General features: G+C 32.7%; 1 protein-coding gene and 1 pseudogene across 1 annotated transcript; one reads left to right on the top strand and one right to left on the bottom strand.

Annotated features, from left to right (window-relative positions):
• The first annotated feature begins 3,182 nt into the window (after window positions 1-3,182).
• On the top strand, window positions 3,183-7,729 carry LOC122281237 (hsp70-Hsp90 organizing protein 3-like). The gene is made up of 7 exons (XM_043092592.1): window positions 3,183-4,264; window positions 5,923-6,211; window positions 6,596-6,681; window positions 6,816-7,039; window positions 7,144-7,210; window positions 7,291-7,350; window positions 7,446-7,729. The coding sequence occupies exons 1-7, from the start codon at window positions 3,371-3,373 to the stop codon at window positions 7,557-7,559; spliced, it is 1,734 nt and encodes a 577-aa protein (XP_042948526.1). The 5' UTR covers window positions 3,183-3,370; the 3' UTR covers window positions 7,560-7,729.
• A 425-nt stretch (window positions 7,730-8,154) lies between these two features.
• Window positions 8,155-13,750, bottom strand: LOC122281238 (annotated as a pseudogene).
• Between the last annotated feature and the right edge of the window lie 4,959 nt (window positions 13,751-18,709).

Here is an 18,709-nt window from a genome sequence, read left to right as displayed (position 1 = left end):
TCATCTTTCATTCTAATATTTAAATTAATTTATCAAATTTCATAAAAAAATCTATCTATTTTTGTGTCATATTAAACACAAAATACTATAATTAAGACCTTAAATCAACTTTTCCTTACTCAATAAAATTTAGAGGATAAATCATTTCTACTATTTTTCATATAAATCATCAATATTAAATGGTTTTTCTAATATTTTAATTTTGGATTCTATATTAAGAAACTTAAAATTGTATAATAAAAAAATTTGTGGTCAATGTTAATAGTTTATTATTTCTCCTAATTTTAGTTTTAATTTAACTTAAGTGTTGCCAAATCTTTGAAAATAAATAATATATAAATTATACAAAATCTAGAGATTATAGGAAAACAAAATGAGAGAGAAGCATTTCTATGTATATTTAAATTTTACAAAATTTTAGAAAGCATATGGGAATAAGGAAATTATAAATTTTTTTGAGAGGCCAATTTCTATATACATTAAATTATGAATAAAATTTAGGGGTTATTTTGAATTTTGAAAAAATTTTGGTCCCCCTCAAACTATACGTAGATTCGCTACTGGCCCTGAGAATAAATGGTTGTTTGGATACTGAAATGAGATGAGATGATTTTAGATAAAAACTGAAAGTTGAATAAAATATTATTATAATATTATTTTTTTAATATTATTATTATTTTAAATTTTAAAAAAATTGAATTATTTATTATATTTTGTGTAAAAATTTAAAAAAATTATAATTATGAGATGAGATAATTTCTCAATCCAAACGACTTCTAAAGCAACTCAATACAAAGACTACTAATATACAGATACAAAATCACTGGGTTGTTGAATTAGGATTGCCAATCTGATGGATTGGTCTCCTGTCAAATATATTTATATATTTTTTTAGATAAAACCGATGTTTATTCATAAAAAGAACAAATACGTAGTCATCATAATTCAACATTACAAACAAATAGAAGTAAGTACAAGAAAGTTTAGCAGTATTTATAGCTAGAACGAAAATCAAAAGGTTGTTGCAACGAGTGTCATCCACAAATTTAACATGGTGTGCCAAGATATACGTAACTTCATTTCCTTGTCTACCAACAGCTATAACTTCTATCATCTTCAAATAAGATAAAAATGATTTAATCTCCTTTATCAGTGGGCTATAATAAGAAAACTGCTCTTGATTATAACAGATAACTCCCATGATTAGTAAAGAATTCCCTTCAATAGTTAGGTCTGGAAGTCTCATATGTATGACCATTTGTAGCCCTTGTACCCTTGTAATGCAGCAATAGCCTCAATATCTTCAGTTATAGAAAATCCTTCTTCTTTTCTACACATAGCCATGATCATGTCACCATTCTCATTCCATAAAATAGCTCTTATGAAAGGAATTTACATCTCTCCTGGGCCGAGACTGTCCTGGAGTCCTGGGCCAAGACTGTCCTACAAGTCCATTGAAAGGCAGGACAATCGGCCCACTAATTGTATAAGGAAGAAGAAGATATAGGACTTGCGCAGGAAATTGGACAACATGAAAAGGAAGGACGTTACATGCCCTAACATCACCCTATAGATGTATATCGTGATAGAACCATGCCGAGAGCTCTTATCCCTTACAGACTACATGGAAGGTGGCTGCACTACTCATCTCCAGAGGTATGGCTTAAAGAGATCATGGAAGGTGGCTGCACTACTCACCTCCAAAGAGGAATGGCTTAAAAGAGAACACACCGCATTAAAGACAATATTATAATATCCTATACAAGAGATAAGGGTCTTGACATGGGATACATAAGATTATCTCGATAGGAGGTATAAAAGTCTATCATAATGTTAGAAAAAGGACTTACATAATTTCTTATTAGTTGAAATTCCATCTAACAAATAAGAATACTAAGGCCAGATTTGTTTATCAAAATCTAAACTATCTCATCTCATCTTATAATTACAATATTTTCAAATTCTCATATAAAATATAATAAACAATTCAACTTTTTCAAATCTCAAAACAAAATTAATATTAAAAAAATTATATTATAATAAGATTTTATTCAATTTTCAACAAAACATCTCATATCATTTGAATTGTGTAACCAAACAATACCTAAGACATTAAATGTTACCCTTCAACCCCGAGACTCAACTTTCTCACATTGCAGGTTATCGAGCCCAATATTGGTGTGCTAAACATATCGTCAATAGCTCCCATATTAGATTTATTCAAAGAATGGAAAACAACCCCATCAAAATTAAGTTTTCATTATAGACTGTTTTATATCTTTAATTTAAAGAGAAGTTCAATTATCAATAACATAAAAATAAATTCATAAATTAACTTGGATTGATATAAAATATTAGATTTATTTTATAATAAAAGTGAGTTTACAATTTAATTTACTACATCAAGTCATGTCAATTTATGAATTTATTTTTGTAAAATCTTTTTATGGCTAAAATATTTATCTAATTAAAATATTTGATCTAGCCTACTCAACAAATTTTATATTTTTAAGCATATACTGCTTTTAAAAGGAATAAGGAATATTTATAAGCATGAATTGTACAAATTATACAATTATGTCATGACAAAATATACTTGATAATCACAATCTAATATCTATAACTAACATAAACTTAGAAACAAGTAAATATAATTTATTTTGAATTTATTATTTTTAAACATAAAATTTTTATGTAATATAAGTTAAGTGATTAAATATATTAAAATATGCCACTCTTCAAATATATATATTAACATATGTCAAGGAAGAATAATAAAAATTAGAAAAATGTTAGGTAGACCAAAGCATTTGCACCGATAGGTGCCTTTTTTTTTTCTTAATTGTTAATAGATGTATTAAATTATTTTTTATTTTTATTTTTTTCTTAATTGTGAAGAAATATTTTTTTTAATGAATAATATTATATACGGTTAATTTTATATATTTTATATATATTTTATTAATATGATTGATTAAATTAATTTTTTTAATATTCAACTAAATCATATGAATAGTGTGCATAAGAGAGTATATAAAAATGATTGGTTATAAAATTTTTACCCTAAAATTTAAAATCAAGATTCATATTAATCAGGCTATCCATTAATGAAGACGTTAATCATTCCGTTACCAAACGCTGGAGATGAGTCTTTTGCACGAACGGAACCTTCCAGAACCCTTTAGACCGGAACTCTCTCGTCCTTTACTGAATTTTCCTTTTTTTGGGTTTTATAAGCTAAGCTCGCTCTCCTTTCAGCAGCTCTCCAGTTTCTTCTACAACCTCCTGCAATCTGTACGCAGCTCTCTATTCCGCTTAACCCCTACTGCCCCTCTCTTTGCGATTTTGTATTCTTCTCTGATTCCTAACCATGGCCGATGAAGCCAAAGCCAAGGGCAACGCTGCCTTCTCTGCCGGTGATTTCTCAGGCGCCGTGCATCACTTCTCGGAAGCCATCTCGCTTGCCCCAACCAACCATGTTCTCTACTCGAATCGATCTGCCGCCTATGCCTCTATGCACCAGTACTCCGATGCCTTGACCGACGCAAAGAAAACCGTGGAGCTCAAGCCCGACTGGTCCAAGGGCTACAGCCGGCTCGGCGCGGCTCACCTCGGCTTGGGTCACCACGACGATGCCGTCTCTGCTTACAAGAAGGGCCTCGAGTACGACCCCAACAACGAGGCCCTCAAGTCCGGCCTAGCTGACGCCCAGTCCGCCGCTTCCAGGTCCCGGGCGCCGCCGCCGAGCAATCCCTTCGGCGACGCGTTCTCCGGCCCCGAGATGTGGGCCAAGCTCACGGCCGATCCAAGCACCAGGGCCTATCTTCAACAGCCCGATTTCGTGAAGATGATGCAGGATATTCAGAAAAACCCTAGTAATCTGAACCTCTATCTCAAGGACCAGAGGGTTATGGAAGCGCTTGGGGTTTTGCTTAACATAAAATTACGGACACCTACTTCGGATGACATGGAGATGCCGGAGTCTTCTCCATCCCCGCAGCCGCCTGAGAGAAAGAGACCCGCGGAGGCCGAGCCGGCGAAGGAGCCAGAGCCGGAAACGGAGCCGATGGATCTGACGGATGAGGAAAAGGAGGCAAAGGAGAGGAAGGGGCAGGCGCAGAAGGAAAAGGAATTGGGTAATGCTGCCTACAAGAAGAAGGATTTTGATACGGCAATTGCGCATTATACGAAGGCGATGGAGTTGGACGACGAGGACATTTCCTATATTATGAACCGGGCTGCCACTTATCTGGAAATGGGACAGGTATATAAATTTGGTTTATTTTTTCCGATCAGTAGAAAGATTTTTATTGGTAAGCTCAAAACGCAACGTTAGTATACAAGAGACACACCTATAAAATACTGTCAGCTGTGACGTACAAGAGAGACACTATAAATTTTATAATTTTGATTTAGAAAAGAAAAGTTATTGCTTGGATTATTTAGATTTTATTTAAACTGAAATTGTGATTGATTGTAATACTTTGACTGAGTGCTTGAATGGTTCGAGGATGTTTACATTGAAACGAAGCTATTGGCCGCTTGGCTATGCTTGGTTCAAGATAACCTCAAATCATCTCAAATCATCAATGACATTGCTCTTTTTTCAATTTGTAATCCGTCTCAATCTTATTGATACACATATTTATTTATATATATTCAAACACATTTGTAATGGCACCTACAAAACGTTACTGTGACATATCAACTCAGATAATGGGAGATCAACCCAGAACCATAAGCTTTTCATTACCTCAATATATGGTTTGATCTCTCTCTCTCTCTCTCTCTCTCTCTCTCTCTCTCTCTCTCTCTCTCTCTCTCTCTCTCTCTCTCTCTCTCTCCTTGTGTGGCTATTTTAAATTTTAGGTTTCGTATGGCATACCTTTTCTACTATGTTTCTTCTTTGCTTTCCGTTTTCTTTTCTTTATGTTTGGATGTATTTTTTTATTAAATACCATAGGTATCGTTAAGGAATATAGTCGTGATTAGTGCTAATTACGTTTTGTAAGAGCATGACTCAGTGGATAGCTGCGGGGTTCTTTTGCTTGTCATAAAGCGCTGTGACAAATTCTTTTCTTAACATGCCAAATCTGAAGCTTCTACGTCGATTAAGGGGATGGGTCCCGCCATGGTCACACACTCTCTCTCAACCAATATCATGTATTCTCAACTTGAGAGTTGGGTTTGTTATATGTGTTCCGTTTAGATTTTATTAATCCATCTGAATGCAGCATCTGTTTTACTAAGGCTTGAGAATGAAGAAGGTAGAGGAGACAAAAGTGGTAGAATTTACGGTATTTAATTGCTAATATATTGGGTTGTTTGGTATAATGAGTTGCGGTTTATGCCTTGTAGATGTTGGTGGTCATTATATGATTTACAAGTAGCTTATGCTCTTTGATCTTAGGTGTTGATTAACTGAGGATTGTTGTACTGATTATTAATTCACTTTTGACTGAATAAATATGCTGATTTTGATCTAATTCGAGCCATATTGAAACAATAATTTTTAAATATTAGGTATAATTGGCTTCATGGACATTGATTTGTCGCACTGTGTATCATCATCAACGGCCCTAGCTTTTGCAACCACTATTGTTGTCTATGTTTGATGAACAGGTTGAGTCTAAAATTTGTACCGACAACTCCCCTTCTTGTTGTTATAGTTTGATGCATATGTGCAGCAAGCATATGAACTATTATGCTGGGTTATATTAAGCTTTCTGCTATTTGTATTTATCTAATTTTAGATTTATTCTAGCATTACCGATAAAAAAATGATCTAGCATAAGGTTATGCTCTTGCATATGGCCCATGTATTTGGATTTTGCCTCTTATTATTTTCAATAAGATTTTGTTTACCAATAAAAAAAAAAAAAGCTAATTACAGTCTAATCCTTGCTGTCAATGCTGCTTCAGTATGATGAATGTATTAAAGATTGTGAAAACGCCATTGAAAAGGGAAGAGAGCTTAGATCAGACTTTAAGATGATAGCAAAAGCCTTAACTAGGAAGGGAACTGCCCTGATGAAAATGGCGAAATGCTCAAAGGACTATGAACCTGCTATTGAGACTTTCCAGAAAGCTCTTACAGAGCATCGCAACCCAGACACATTGAAGAAACTAAATGATGCTGAAAAAGCAAAGAAGGAACTGGAGCAACAAGAGTACTTCGATCCCAAAGTTGCTGATGAGGAGCGTGAGAAAGGTATTCCTTTCTATTATACTTAACATGATGTGTTTATCTGCATGATGCTGCCGTTTATTCCTTGATTTATTTTCATTCCCACAAATAGTTTTTGTCATATAACGTAGACTTGTGAACCCATTTCAATTCTATTTACTTATATGCCATTCTATATTCATTTGACTTTAGTTGCAACCATGGGCTTGCTTTGAACTGGCAGCACTCATAACTTTTAAAATTCGATTCGCACCTCTATTACATGGGGCCCAAGTGATTTTTGCATTCAGCTGTTATTCGGTTGAAGGTTTTGGGGCTGTCTTTCTGCGATCACTGGAATATGTCCAGTGCATCCTTTACAAATATCTTGTGGTTGACTGCCTATTGATGGTACCATTGACATTGTAGGCAATGAGTATTTCAAGCAGCAGAAGTATCCTGAGGCTGTGAAGCATTACACCGAATCCCTGAGAAGGAATCCCAAAGATCCAAAGGTAAGAGGCACTTAGACCATTCTTAGTTACTAGTTCCTTGGATACCCACTTGCTATGCTATGGATATCATGGTTTATTTCAAATTTTTTTAGAGCTAATGCCACGGATCCCTTGAAACACTTGCTGCCTTGCAGGCATATAGTAATAGAGCTGCATGCTACACAAAACTTGGGGCTTTGCCTGAGGGATTGAAAGATGCGGAGAAGTGTATTGAGCTCGATCCCACCTTTTCCAAGGGATATAATAGAAAAGGTGCCGTCCAGTTCTTCATGAAAGAATATGACAAAGCTTTAGAAACCTATCAGATGGGGCTGAAACATGATCCTAGCAACCCCGAATTGCTTGATGGTGTTAGGAGGTATGGAACATGGGCACATCTTTGGTTCTTAATTGGACTGTCTCCGTCCACGCATGCATGAATTAAAAGAGCTTTGATTAATTGCCATTCAAAATCTGGTGCAGATGCGTAGAACAAATTAATAAGGCCAGTCGTGGGGATTTGAGCCCTCAGGAATTGGAGGAGAGACGGGTACGACATTTTCAAGCGCTTGTTAACATTGATTCGTGAAACTTGTTGAATGTGGTCATGATAAAGTCTCCATCTTGCAGGCTAAGGCAATGCAGGACCCTGAAATTCAGAACATCCTCCAAGACCCCGTTATGAGACAGGTATGCGGACTTCTATTTTGGCCTTAAGAATGAATTTGTATACTTTACTGATTTCTCTGCAATATTTGATTGAATACTTTGGGTGATAAATGCAGGTGTTGATGGATTTCCAGGAAAATCCCAAGTCTGCTCAGGAACACACAAAGAACCCAATGGTGATGAGCAAGATACAAAAGCTGATTAGTGCTGGAATTGTTCAGATGAGATGAAAATGAGGAAATATTTAACAAGAAAAAGATTTTGCGTCACTCAAAATGTACTTGTGTGAATTGAGTGGATTATTTCATTATTAAGAAAAACTACTTTTAGTTGGAAAAACTTTCGAGATGTTTCTCGCTTTCAAGTTGATCAATGAAGGTATTTCTTGTGTTTTTGGCCACCTCTCTCTCTCTCTCTCTCTCTCTCTCTCTCTTCGCCAGATGCACATTCTAGCTATAGTTGGGCATGCTGTATCAAGGCACATTCTAAACGGCCGGCAGTGCATGTGGACTTACTCTAGGTTCAATTACACCAAGTATGCACATTAACTACCCCCATGTTCGGTACATTGAAATATCAGTGAGAGCAGTCCCTCGGTGTAAGCTTGAGGGAGAAAACCAACCAGATATCTTGACATGCTGTTGGCCCCCATAGTCGGAGTGCGTGAATGGCACAGCACAGATGCTTACCCAGTATGGCTATGAATGCAACTAACAAATCGAACTAGCCGTGCAATCCTGCTGGCTTTATGTTACCAATTCATTATCCAACTGGAGTTGGAGCATCATCAATAAACCACAGCACTGCTTTATTTAACAATCTCGAATCCTCTCATCGTGCTTGCATGTGCTAATGGACTGCAATTGTGTACAGAGGTACAATGTCTCTTTATAGGTACGAGCCTAAGCATATCCATCCAATCACAGCATTACCAAGGTTGTTTTCATCACAATTTTTGTTTCGTATTTCTTTTTTGGGGGAAGTTCAACGAGATTGATATTTGACATGGTACAGGACAGGTATATGCAAAGGGTGAAAAAAAAATATGTGAAGGGGAATTGAACATTCTAAATACTAAAATGCCCAAAATAGCTCCCCTGTTCTCGAATAGGGGTAACAATTTATGCAGCAACCTGTTGCTCCTTGGCAGCGAGCTGATCCTGGATGTATTGAGGTACAAAATCAAACTTGGCTAATTGCATGGTGAATGATGCACGACCTTTTGTCATCCCTCGGAGTGTGCTAACATACTGGAACATCTCTGCCAGAGGGACCAGCGCATCAACCACCTGCAATAGCATTCCGAAACCACCAGTAAAAGGGATATTAAAACCTCAAAAGAATGGATCAGAAGAAAATAACGAAGTTTATTATCAAGTGCCGATCAGCTTTCTATTTCTTGTTTGAAGCCATTCGTTTGTGAGGGGAAAAAGTCCAGAGCACCGCAAGAAGGGCCCATGAAAAGTGACCATTACAATTGGCAGTTCCCTCGTGTCAAATTTCTTTTTATTCGTTTTCTTTCTTCCATCTGTTTTTCCAGGGGTGGGGGTGGAGTAAGGGGATACTGGCTTCAGAAAAGTTGGAACTTGGTATTGAAATCCCAAGATAAAAGTGTACAAGCACAGATTTACAATCAAGAGAGGCAATAAATCACGATGATCATGCATTAAACTCGTTCTGACATAAATGTTGGCATGAAACAAATGCAGCCAGATTGACAGAAAACTAAGCGATACCATGCAGTTGTAAGAGATCTTTAAGATTCTATCAAGGAGCTGGGTAATATAGAGGTGTTTGACATGTTTGTTCATGCGCGTGGTGGTTAAAGTAATATCCCAAAGAAACATCTTACGAGGTGTCCAAGGCCACATTATGAGCCTGAGAAGCTAATATATGTACTGAAAACCAAATATATGGAGTTTTGCATATAAACCTTAAACTCCCTCTTGAGCCGATCAACAATAATCTCAAGGTGCAATTCTCCCATCCCTTCAATCACTGTCTGGTTGATCTCTTCATCTCGAGAAGTGGAAAGAAGGATCTTCTTGAGCAAGTTTGACCAACCCGGCTGCCATCTTATCAATATCAGCTTTAGTCTTGGGTTCAATTGCAACCTTAATCACAGGTTCATGGAAATCCATGCGTTCGAGCACAACAGGATTCTCAGGATCACACAATGTTTCTCCTGTAATGGTATCTTTTAGACAACCAAGAGCAACAATGTCACCTGTTAAAGCAACCTTAACGTCCTCTCTACTGTTTGCATGCATTTCTAGAAGTCTACCAATCCTCTCTTTTTTTCCTTTGTTTGCATTCAGTACATAAGATCCGGCAGCTAGCTTCCCTGAATATACTCTCACAAATGTAAGGGATCCCACGAATGGATCACTCATGATCTTGAAAGCAAGTCCGGAAAATGGTTCATCATCACTTGTAGCCCTTTCAATCGTCACTTCTGGGGTTTCTGGGTCAGTTCCCTTCATTGCTGGCAAGTCAATTGGAGAAGCCAAATAATCCACAACAGCATCAAGCAATGGTTGAACCCCCTTATTTTTAAAAGCTGAGCCACATAAGACTGGGACAAAACTGCTTCCAGTGGTTCCCTTTCTTTAATTTCTTAATGGTTTCCTCATCAGGTTCAACTCCTTCAAGGTAGCCCTCCATAGCTTGATCATCTAACTCAACTATGGTTTCTATCATCTGTGACCGATACTCTAGTGACAGCTCCTGAAGACCTGCTGGAATATCCTCATACACAAACTTAGCACCCAACTCTTCTCCTGACCAAAGTATAACTTTCATCTTCACAAGATCAATGACTCCCTGAAAATTATCTTCTGAACCAACTGGTATTTGAATCACCAGTGGTTTAGCTCCCAAATTTGTCACCATCATGTCCCTTGTTCGGAAGAAGTTTGCTCCAAGACGATCCATCTTATTGACAAAGCAAATTCTGGGTACACCATATTTATCAGCTTGCCTCCACACAGTTTCAGATTGTGGTTCCACACCAGCAACACTATCAAACAAGCATATAGCACCATCCAATACCCTAAGAGCTCGCTCCACTTCAAGAGTGAAGTCGACATGGCAAGGAGTATCAATGATATTAATCCGATGTTTGTTCCAAAATGTAGTAGGAGCAGCAGATGTTGTAGTAATCCCTCTTTCTTGTTCTTGTTCCATCCAGTCCATTGTAGCTGTACCTTCATGTAACTCACCTATTTTATAGTTTCTTCCTGTATAATAAAGAATCCTTTCGGTTGTAGTAGTTTCCCCGCATCTATGTGAGCCATAATTCCAATATTGCGATAATCCTTCAATGGTACTGCACGCTTTGACTCTGCCAAAAGGACAAAAGAAATTCATCTCTGCTATGCTAGCTCATAAACAGAAGCTTGCCCAAACTACAAAGAGCTTTCTAAGTTACATAAATCCATTTACAGGTCAAATCAAAACTTCTTGTCTCCATTTTAAAGAATTGAGCTGAATTTTCTGAAGATAAAATGAAAGAAAAATTGGCTTTTGCCACACTAATCTAAATATAGCCACTACCATATATAGAACATATTTCCAATACATAGTGAAATTTCCAACACACCCCTGTAAAACCATGAAATTGTCTACCAATTTCCTTGAACAAATAAATTAGATCTCAATTATTAAGATTATGAAACAAATCAAATACTTTAAAATAAATAATCAAACTTGCAAAATACAACGATTGGTTACGAAGGGAAACCCTTTAAAGAACTCTTTAAAGGTAAAACCCTACGGGGCAGCCAAACCCAAGAAAGTCAATCTTATTATTTGAAGAACAATTACAAGCAATAATCAATTACAAAACCTTTGCAATTCGACTCTCTTACTTGCCTAGACAAACGACCCGTTTGTCTTCTACCGCAGTAGCAGCCAGAACCTCTGGCGATCTTCAAATGTTGACTTCCCTTCTGGAACTCCAGAGGCTGAAATCCAATCGATGTTGCTTCACATTCAAAGCACGATCACACTCAAGAAGATATGAAAAATCCCATGAAAATTTTCAAGTGAATTTTCTCTCCTAAATACTCAGAATCTCCTCTGTAAAATTCGTGGCTTGAAGTCCTTGAAAAGATACAAAACCGAATCCCTTTAAATAGAAAGTCTGGAAAGAGTTCTAGTCGCAGTAGGACTCTGCTGACGGTTAGCAACAGACGCGAAAACGTGTTCCGACGGACTGCTAACATTTCGCGATCATATCTTCTGTTATTGACTAAACTCTATTCAAAAGAGTTTTAGTCGTAGTAGTACTCTGCTGACGGTTAGCAACAGACACGAAAACGTGTTCCGACGGACTGCTAACATTTCGCAATAATATCTTTTGTTTTTGACTTAAACTCTGTTCAGCTTTCTTCTTGATAAATACCAAACTTCCAGAACTCGATTTTAACCTCAAAGACTTATCTAAACAACACCTAAGACTTCTAGATAGACTCAATATTGTTTAGATACAAATCAATACTTATTTTACATTCATCCAAATTTAATCAAATAATGATAAGATGAATCTTATCATTCATTCAAATTTAATCAAATAATGATAAGATAAACCTTATCATTTAATCATCTAATCCTAACCAATTTTTGCATTTACACATAGCAAAAGAAACTGTTCTTTTTTTTTTTTCCTTGATACTCATAAAATGGGAATTTTTGGTGTGGAATATCAACACCAGGAATCGTAATAGCCAAGCTTCCTTTGTTATGTGAAGAGCTAGACGAGATTAACAGCTGGAAGGAATAGAGAGTTGCGAAACGGGGCGTTTAGTGAGTTAGTTAAACGGTGTGTTGAGAGAATAAATGAAACGGTGCGTTTCATGTTAAGTGAATGGGCGTAGTGGGTGCGTTTTATGTGTAACAGTTTGTGTTTCTTTTAAGGAAAAATCTATGCCTCCCGCTAGCTAGTAGCTCTAACTAGGTTTTTTTTTTTTTTTTTAAAGTTTTCTTTTTACTCCATGATCAAGTAATTGTTTTTTAATAAAATTGTGAATTTTTTCTTTTTTAAAAAATGTTCAAAGATGTTAAAAAAATCATGTAAAAAAAAAAACAAAAAAGAAAAATAAAAAGACATGATAGAATGCATTAGCGGGAGCACCACCCTTCTTTTAATTGTAACGGTGCATTTTGGGTTCTATTATGTATATGAGAACCCTTACATGCATCAAAGGTTTTGTAGAAGAAATTCATGTGGAGGTTCAGAGTTCCTCAAAAACTCTCTTTCAAGAATTGAAGTACGTACATGATTCTTGATTCTGTTATCTCGCTTTCTTGAACAATCTTGAAGTTTCTATAGTCTTTCTTTTGTTTTCCTGGTTGCCCCTTACATCCTTGAACATTTTTCACTTAACCGTACCTCGATATGAAGAACTTTGATCAAAAGATATAAGACAAGGCCGGGTTACTATTATTTGTATTTAACTCCAATATGCACGGGAACACTAAATTGTATTTTTGTAGCATGATAATTGGTCAAAGAATATATATTACATTCCACAAGATATATTATTATTATTATTATTATTATTTTTCTTTTCACAAAATGTGATATTTAATTGACTACACATTATACTGTGTTCGTATTCAGCTATTTGAAGGAGCCAAATGGTACTATTTCAGATGATGTAGAGGCTAACTTATTTTTATATCATTTGAAATGTGTTCCAAAAATTCTATTGTTTGTTTAGCAATACAATAGACGCAGAAGTGGATTCATTTCATCTCCACATAACATCCTAATGCCTTCCTTTAAGAAACCTAAAACAAGAAAATATAACCAATCACCAATTTTGACCACTAAAATTGGAAATTGACAGTCAGCGTCCATTGAACTCGAAAGAAACTATAAATTACATAAACAAATCAGAAAAGAACTTGTACACAAAAGAGGGGACGAGGTAGTCCAAAAATGAAAACTTTTTTCTGAAATGAGAATTTGATTTGATTCATTTTAAGCGGGAAGCAAACGAAACCAAACATAAACTGAACTGTACAAGTAATTCAACAATTCATTGACTATTAATTAAAAAAATTGCCTACAGGGTAGACGAAAATCATTTCAAGAAAATTAAACTTCAAACTACACTAGTCAGAGAAGCTAAGACTAAGAGATAGAGAGAGACCGTCAGCTGCCATGGCGAAGACAGAAAAGCTTCTGCTGCTCCGCCAAGTGGAGGGCGTCGAAGATAATGAGCTGAATATCAGAGCGTTAAAGAAATGGGTAGAAGAGGAAGATAATGAAGCGAAAGACGAAGAGGGCGGTCGTCGAGGAAGACGAAAACCCAGAAACCGAGCCCCAGTGAGCGGATTTGTAGACCTTCTTTGTGACCCATTTACCCTGAAATTGTACCCTCACTGACTCTGCCACCATTTTTGCTTGCGTGACAGCGTGAGTGAGACTATATGTACGTTATTTTTCCTACTTTTGGGCTGGCTGTCTCAGTGTCACCTCTGGGATAAAGGAAAGACTTGATGGTTTGGCTTCCATCCCTTTTTGGTCGTTCTGAACAGAATGAGTTTTTCCCCCTCAGATTCTTAGCTAAATGACAAAGGAAAATTCTTCTTATCATCCTCACACTTCACACACTACACTTATTTTAATTTTTTTTCATTTTTTCTATAATAAATATGTAGTGTGTAGATGATAAATAGAATAATTTAATTAGTTTAATAAGAATAAAATGAAATAAAAAATATTATTTTAATATATAAAGTGTGTGGTGTGAGATGATGTGTAGCATTTTCCAATAACAAATGGCACATTCCACGTAGTTCCAAAAAAAATTGTTAGTGCTTCAGTAATATATACGAGGGTATTCTTGGATTATGGATTATAAAATGGTATCATTCTATGTAATTAATATATAATATATAAATATAAATATTAATTAATATTAATATATATTTAATATAAATATTAATCTTAATCTTAATTAATGATATTGAAATTATTTTATTTGCAATCTATTGCTTTATTGCTATTTTTTATTTGAGTTTCATAATGGAATATTATGTTCATATTGTCGGTTTTACTAATATTTATGAATTAAGATGTGAAGAATATAATACAAGACTTGAATTAAAACATTATATGGAAAGAATAAAGGATCTTAAAGAAAGACAATTAAAAATGAGATTAGATTATTGCTCAATGATGAAAATATATAATATATATCAAAGTAGACAAGTTGATATAGAAAGATTTGAAAATTACTGCAACTTCTTAAAGAAAGAAATTAAAAGTATAAGATATCATCTAAGTATTCTAACTTCATATATATATATATATATATATATATATATATAATTACTAATACGGATTTTTCAACAACGATAACCTATATAAAAGAAAATAAAATATATTAGGAATCTTATGTTGGTAAGTTATGAAAATCCGTTGGTCAGCCTATTCGTGCCAAGAAGGCTTTAAGAGTGGTCGAGGTGGTGTTCTCTTAATATCTTGATCTACTTATTTCTCTTTGAATATAGGAAGTCATTGTTTTAAAAACTTGTCTCAATGAATTCTTTATTTAAGTCAGATGAATCCACTACTAATATAACTATAGAATCTGAACCTAATAATATTAACCAAGAAGACTATAGTATAATAGACATAAAAAGAAATTTACAAGACTGGACTACTCCTAATGTTTCTAAGAATTAAATATACAAACAATCTACTTTCTTTTCTAAATTATCATTTCTTACTAATTATACCATTAAAACAGTAGAAAAAACTATTAGTCTAAATAATAATTATGAATCATTAAAATTATTAACAAAAGAAGCTATTAAACACCATAAAGAACAAAAATATTCTTTTATACATATTCGATTAGTACAAGTGGCTATAAAACCACTCACCAGAAGCGGATTAAATGCTTCAGTATTATTTTGTCTGAGAGACAAAAGACATTATAATTTTTATGATTCATTACTTGGAATGGTAGAATCTAGCATTTTTCAAGGTCCAATTTATTTTAATTGTTATCTTAATTATTCACTTTCATTATTTGATACTAATATTTTACATGATTTAACATTAAACATTAAAAAAAATGGTTATTATATGATAAAAGGATCACACATTTTAACAGTAGTAAATAGAATTCATTATAAACTGATAAAAATAACATTAGATCCACAAGCTCTTGTTACTAGTCTAAAAGGCAACGCATTATTATTACAATCTAGCACACTAAATTCTAATATACAAATCCCTAAACAAATAAATTGGAATCAAATTACTCTCCCTAATGAATGACAGTTAGAAAATAATATTTAATTACCTAAAATATAAAATAATTCTAAAAATGATTTAGATTACATAGATAAAAAAAAAAAAGAAAAAAGGATGAAATAGTCCAAATTATCTTTCAACCTTTTAGGAGATCATTATCACAATCTCATTATTCTTCACCAATACCTTCTAGTTATCATACACCTAGATCTGTCCTTATTTCAGTTTCTAGAAATAGATCTCAAAATTTTGATACTAAATCTCAAAATCTAGATATCCAAATACGAAAAATTATTCCTGAAAATATTATTGATACACCAACATACACTGTTAATCATCCTGATATAGCATCCATCTCTCAAAATCTCCAACAAAGTAAAGAACCTTCTTCTCCAACTTATTCATAAGTAGTTGGAGATGATACTCAAATATTCACCATGAGTAAAGAAAAATTTAAAATTAATATAGATCATCTAAAACAAGATTATATGAAAGAAGAAAATAAACATAAAAGATTAATAGTTTTCTCTATCTTCACAAAATTAAAAAGAGATTATATCTAAAAGAAATATTATTAGTATTTAGAAAGTGTACAAATTAATATACATTTCTTCATATGGTTTAAAATATATAAATCAAACCAATTATCAAATATAAATAGAACTACTAATCAATGGATTAAAGAAGATAATAATCAAATTATTCATGAAGAATACTCCCTTTTGAAGCTATTAAGTATAACCAAAGGAAAACTCAAGTATTAGCCTCACCAATAAAGAAATATAATTCTATATCAGAAAGTAAAAATACTGATAATATAATCCAACAAAATAATTATACAAATTAATATTTAAAAACCAAGAGTAAACAATTAGAAAGAATTAAAAATCAAATATCTTCTATCAATACTTCCATCAAGGAAACAAAAGAACTTCCTTTATTTATTTCCTATGAAATTCATTCTCATTTAAAATTTAATTTTTTTAAAGTTAAAGATGATTTATTAGAACAAATCTCTAATAAACTAGAAAAACTAAATATTAATACTGCATCTACTTCTAAACAATATCATATTAATGTATTAAGTAAAACAGACTCACCTTATTTATCTGACTCTGAAATTAGTAATATTGAAAATCAATTTAAGAATTTACAATTTAATAAAATTATAGGTGATCACTTTAATGCCTTCTCTGCTAGAGATTCTAAACATCATGTTTCTATTTCTCGTAATTGGTATTCGAGACCTACCCTACCGAATATGCAATTCAAAGAAATTGAACATATAGTAAGATCTACTTTTTCAACAGATGTATTATATGAATGGAACATAAATGGATTGTCTGAATATGAAATATTAAACTATTTCCAAGAAATGATTATGGTAGCTAATGTTCATAAAGCTAGCAGAATAACTAGGGGTGAGCATCGGCCGATCCGGACCGGCAAAACCGACCGGACCGGCACTGTTTGGACCGGACCCAATTGGGTCCGGTCCCATTTTTAAGGGACCGAAAAGATTCGGTCCGGTCCCGGTCCGGGAGTTTTTCACCCCGGATCGGACCGGACCGAATAGAAATAAAAATAAATAAATATTATTTATATATATTATTTATATAATAGTTGTATATAATTAAATTATTAATTATATAATTATATATGGTATAAAAAAATATTAATAGTCTAATATAGACTATAGTTATACTAATATAGTTATACTAAATCACTATAACTAATACTTCAACAATAGCTATAGTGACCTATACTAATAGTCTACTATTAATACTAATATACTATTATATAATTTATATAGTTATACTAATCACTATAATTAATACTATGTATAGCTATATAGTATATTTATCACTTTAATTAATATAATTTAAATATCACTATACTTATATTTAATGAATATATAAAAATCATTATAGTTAATACTTATTTAGTTATACTAAAGTATTGATTTACCATAACTAATATTACTAATATATAGCAATATTAATGGTCTAATACTATTATAATTTGGGTAGTTATACTAATCATAATAAGTTAATAACTAAATCACTAGAAATATAACTATATATATTTAGTATGAATGTATTATTATATTATTTAATATATAACTATAATATATAGTACTAGTATATATTAATATATTATAAGAGTTATAGTATAAATATAATATATAAATTATAATATACTAAATCACCATAATAGTAACTAATACTAATATATAGTTATACTAATAGTCTACTATTATATAATTATACTAATCACTATAATTAAAACTAATATATAGCTATACAATATACTTATATAGTTGTACTAATACTATTAATCTATTATATACTCTAAAACTCAATTCTGATATAAGCTATATAGTTATAACTAATACTAATATTTATATTAATACTAATGATGTAGAATATAGTTATACTAACTAATTGATTCAACATAACTAATATTACTAATATAATGTAGCCAAATTGAATTATTAATAGTCTAATACTAATACAATTATATAGTTATACTAATCATAAATTCATAATAACTAAATCATTATAAGTCTATAACTATATATATTTAGTATCAATGTATTACTATATTCTTTAATGTATAACTATTAACTATAATATATAGTACTAGTATAACCGATCAAAAATATATATATATATATAATACTAGTATATATATTAATGTATTAACATATTATAAAAGTTATAGAATAAATTATAATATATCATATATTTGTAAATTTATAATAGTATTAGTATAGTTAGCTTAATATATAATATGTTAGTATTAAATCACTATAACTACATAGAGTATTAATAATAAGAGTATTACTATTATTTAATATAGTATTACATATAGTATTACTATCATTACATATAGTTATTAGTTATAGTATTAGTACTAGTATAGTTATTAATACTAATAGACTAATAGTATTAGTTATTAGTATTACATATAGTTACATATATAGTTATCACTATTACTATTATTATATATAGTTATTAGTTATAGTATAGTTATTATTACATATATTTATTAGTTATAGTATTATTACTAATAGACTAATAGTATTAGCATATTACTAATATA

Source organism: Carya illinoinensis, chromosome 11 (genome assembly GCF_018687715.1).
Source record: "Carya illinoinensis cultivar Pawnee chromosome 11, C.illinoinensisPawnee_v1, whole genome shotgun sequence".
Lineage (NCBI taxonomy): Eukaryota > Viridiplantae > Streptophyta > Magnoliopsida > Fagales > Juglandaceae > Carya > Carya illinoinensis.
This window is presented reverse-complemented; position numbering and strand designations above follow the sequence as displayed.

What these genes read in the sequence shown, in the direction of transcription:
- LOC122281237 (XM_043092592.1), top strand. Translation starts at nt 3,371, where the DNA reads ATGGCCGATGAAGCCAAAGCCAAGGGCAACGCTGCCTTCTCTGCCGGT. An exon ending in TTGCTTGATGGTGTTAGGAG is followed by an intron (nt 7,040 to 7,143) that starts GTATGGAACATG and finishes AATCTGGTGCAG; the next exon opens with ATGCGTAGAACAAATTAATA. An exon ending in AAGACCCCGTTATGAGACAG is followed by an intron (nt 7,351 to 7,445) that starts GTATGCGGACTT and finishes TGATAAATGCAG; the next exon opens with GTGTTGATGGATTTCCAGGA.